This window comes from Coffea arabica, chromosome 8e (assembly GCF_036785885.1).
Source record: "Coffea arabica cultivar ET-39 chromosome 8e, Coffea Arabica ET-39 HiFi, whole genome shotgun sequence".
NCBI lineage: Eukaryota > Viridiplantae > Streptophyta > Magnoliopsida > Gentianales > Rubiaceae > Coffea > Coffea arabica.
The window spans coordinates 6,418,040-6,420,724 of NC_092324.1; the positions used below are offsets into that span (position 1 = coordinate 6,418,040).

General features: G+C 35.8%; 1 protein-coding gene across 1 annotated transcript; it reads left to right on the forward strand.

The window, feature by feature from the left end:
* The first annotated feature begins 1,302 nt into the window (after positions 1-1,302).
* On the forward strand, positions 1,303-2,409 carry LOC113720032 (F-box/kelch-repeat protein At3g23880-like). Its single transcript, XM_027245081.1, has one exon. The coding sequence runs from the start codon at positions 1,303-1,305 to the stop codon at positions 2,407-2,409; it is 1,107 nt and encodes a 368-aa protein (XP_027100882.1).
* Positions 2,410-2,685: the final 276 nt, after the last annotated feature.

Genomic DNA, 2,685 nt, shown 5'->3' on the forward strand with positions numbered 1-2,685 from the left:
TAGATAAATTCGAGATTATTCTTTCGGGGCTCTTTTTAGATAGAAGTGCCATCTGCAGGAACTGGTTTTCAACAATTTCCAAACTGAACCTAAGTCCTAATTTCCTTAAACTTCACCCTAAAAGAAGAACCCGTCCTAATCCTTCAAATTTCGGCAATTGCTCATATAGGTTCGTATTATGGCCCAATACGTCTTCATGATAAAATGTTCAACTTATTCTCGTGGAATATGTGCATGGAATCAGTGAAAACTGTACATAGAAAAGAACTTCCAACGTGATAGACAATGCAGTAATTATATGTTTGCAGATTTGGCCCCAACTCATTTGCAGCCTTGCTGGTCGTTAAGTAGCCGAATTTTCCTATCCTTATTCTTATTGTGATCCAATATTTTCACTAAAGAATAAAGGGGGGAAGAAAGAAATAACACAACTATGTAGGCATATAAGCTTTTTGTATACTTTTTTGAGTAAATCTTATATATACTGACAATGTATATACAATTACTGTTGGATTCATGACATGTATACAAAAATTGAAATTCAAATTCAAATTTGACATAGTTGTTATTCATCAAACGCTGATAATGTATACACTGTCACTGTAGGAAAAATTAATCTTAATTCTTTTATATATTGTTAGTGTACAATTTTCTTTATACTAATAGGTTTATATCATTCTACATAATATGAATTCAAATCATATACATGTGTCATGTATCTGTAGTTGCTAATGTAAAAAAAAATCACTACACTATCAGCGCATAAAATATTAATGAAAACTTTTTATCATATTTTAAGTGGAAAAGTGAACCGTTGATAATCGGCAATTAGTATTGGGGCAAAATTATGCTAAAATAATCTGAGGGTGGCAAAGTGCAATGTATCCCTAATTATAGGGGGTTTAGTCCAGTTAACCCTTCTTTGGTATGTCAACTGATGAATCCGTCTAAAACAGGGATTCCGAGTAATACCTGACTAAAGTAAACAACCTATTAGTAAATGTGGAGCAAATTTTGCGCTCATATTTTCATCTCCTGTCCATGATAAAAGGAGCCCACAATCACAAATCAATTAGGGAAGATTTTCCTATCTTACTGCCTGTTATGTTTATTTAGAACTGTATGTCCATTATTTATCGTTATCGACAAATTCTATCTAGGGTTTTTGCCTCCAATATTTTTTGAGAGCTGAAGATAATTGATGCTCGAGCTCGATTTAGACTTCAATTTCGATTTTGATTTTATCCTCTTCCAATATATATTCCGTGTTTCAGTATTCTCTATTTTTCTCGATCGTTAATAATGGACCAATATGTATTGGAAAACATGTTTTCATGGCTTCCAACCAGGTCCCTCTTGAGGTTTCAGAGCGTTTGCAAAACTTGGAATTCGATAATTTCCGATAGAATCTCAAGTTCCGATTTCCGGGACGTGCACCTGGATCGAATTCTGAAAAACCCAGACAAATTGTCACACTCAATCCTCATAACTTCTCCAACCGCAGCTCTAGGCTACAATGCATGTTTGAGCAGCAAAGACATTGCAGGTTTTCGATACAATGCATGTTTGAGCAACAAAGACGTCGAAAAAGCGTGGAAGTATCTTCCTAAACCTGCTGGAGTTCACAGCAACAGTTTCAGGCTTATCGGTTCATACAACGGCTTAATTTGTCTTCATGATGAACACTTCAACATAGTATTGTGGAATCCGTGCATGGGATTGTATGAAACGGTAGAGAAAAATTTCCCGCTTGATGAAGTATGCAAAACCAGTAAACATTACTCGTTTTGTGGGTTTGGCCCCAACTCATCTGCTGCTGGAGGTTATGTAATCGTATTGGGATATCATTCTTATCTCATACTCAATGCTATGGACAACAAACTTGGGCGGTATATGTGGAAAAATATTCAAAATATCAGATCTTATAATGTTTTTGAAAGTATTGGGGTTCTTGTGAATGGAAATCTTCATTGGCCAGCATCCGGCCTGGTGGTGGTTTCATACAATTTGAATGAGCAGAAGCTCCGCGAGTTCCGGGCACCGACTAAAAGTAAAAGTGGCCAATTCTGGGAGCAGGAAAAAGAATTCAGGGTTGGAAATTTCAGGGAAAAGCTTTTTGTGATTTTTAAGGCTGATAGCAAGTTCGAGATCTGGATATTGGAAGATAATGGTGTCCGGAAAATTTGGAAATGGCTGTTTAATATTGAGGGATTAGTTGTATTTCATGACATTTTGGTACCATTAGGGTTCTTGAAGAATGGTGATATCATTATTGAGGTGGACAGGCGTTTCATAGCACAGTACAGTTTTGCTTATAAAATTATGAAAGTTCTTAAGCAGCTTCCTGGTGGTGGCACTAATACTTCTGCGATTTCATTTGTGGAGACCCTGGCTATACCCAGTAATTGAAGTTTTTGATGGCACTACTGTTACAGGGATCATGCAAGAATTGAATGCAATTGTATGTGGTATAGTAGTATGTAATATGTTAAACTAGAAAGTAATCATTCTCCATGTAATAATGATGTTGCATCTCATGATAATCTGCCCTATTAGTCTTCCTTTTAGGTGTTTTCTTGCTGGGTTTTTTTTCTTCAATTTATGATGAATTTAAGTGGGTTTATATTTTACTTGCAATTCTTTTCCATTTCGTTTCTAGTTTTCTTGCGTTTTTCCTGAAGGAGC

Bases quoted from the DNA above. Each gene is read 5' to 3' on its own strand.
- LOC113720032 (XM_027245081.1), top strand. From the start codon at position 1,303: ATGGACCAATATGTATTGGAAAACATGTTTTCATGGCTTCCAACCAGG.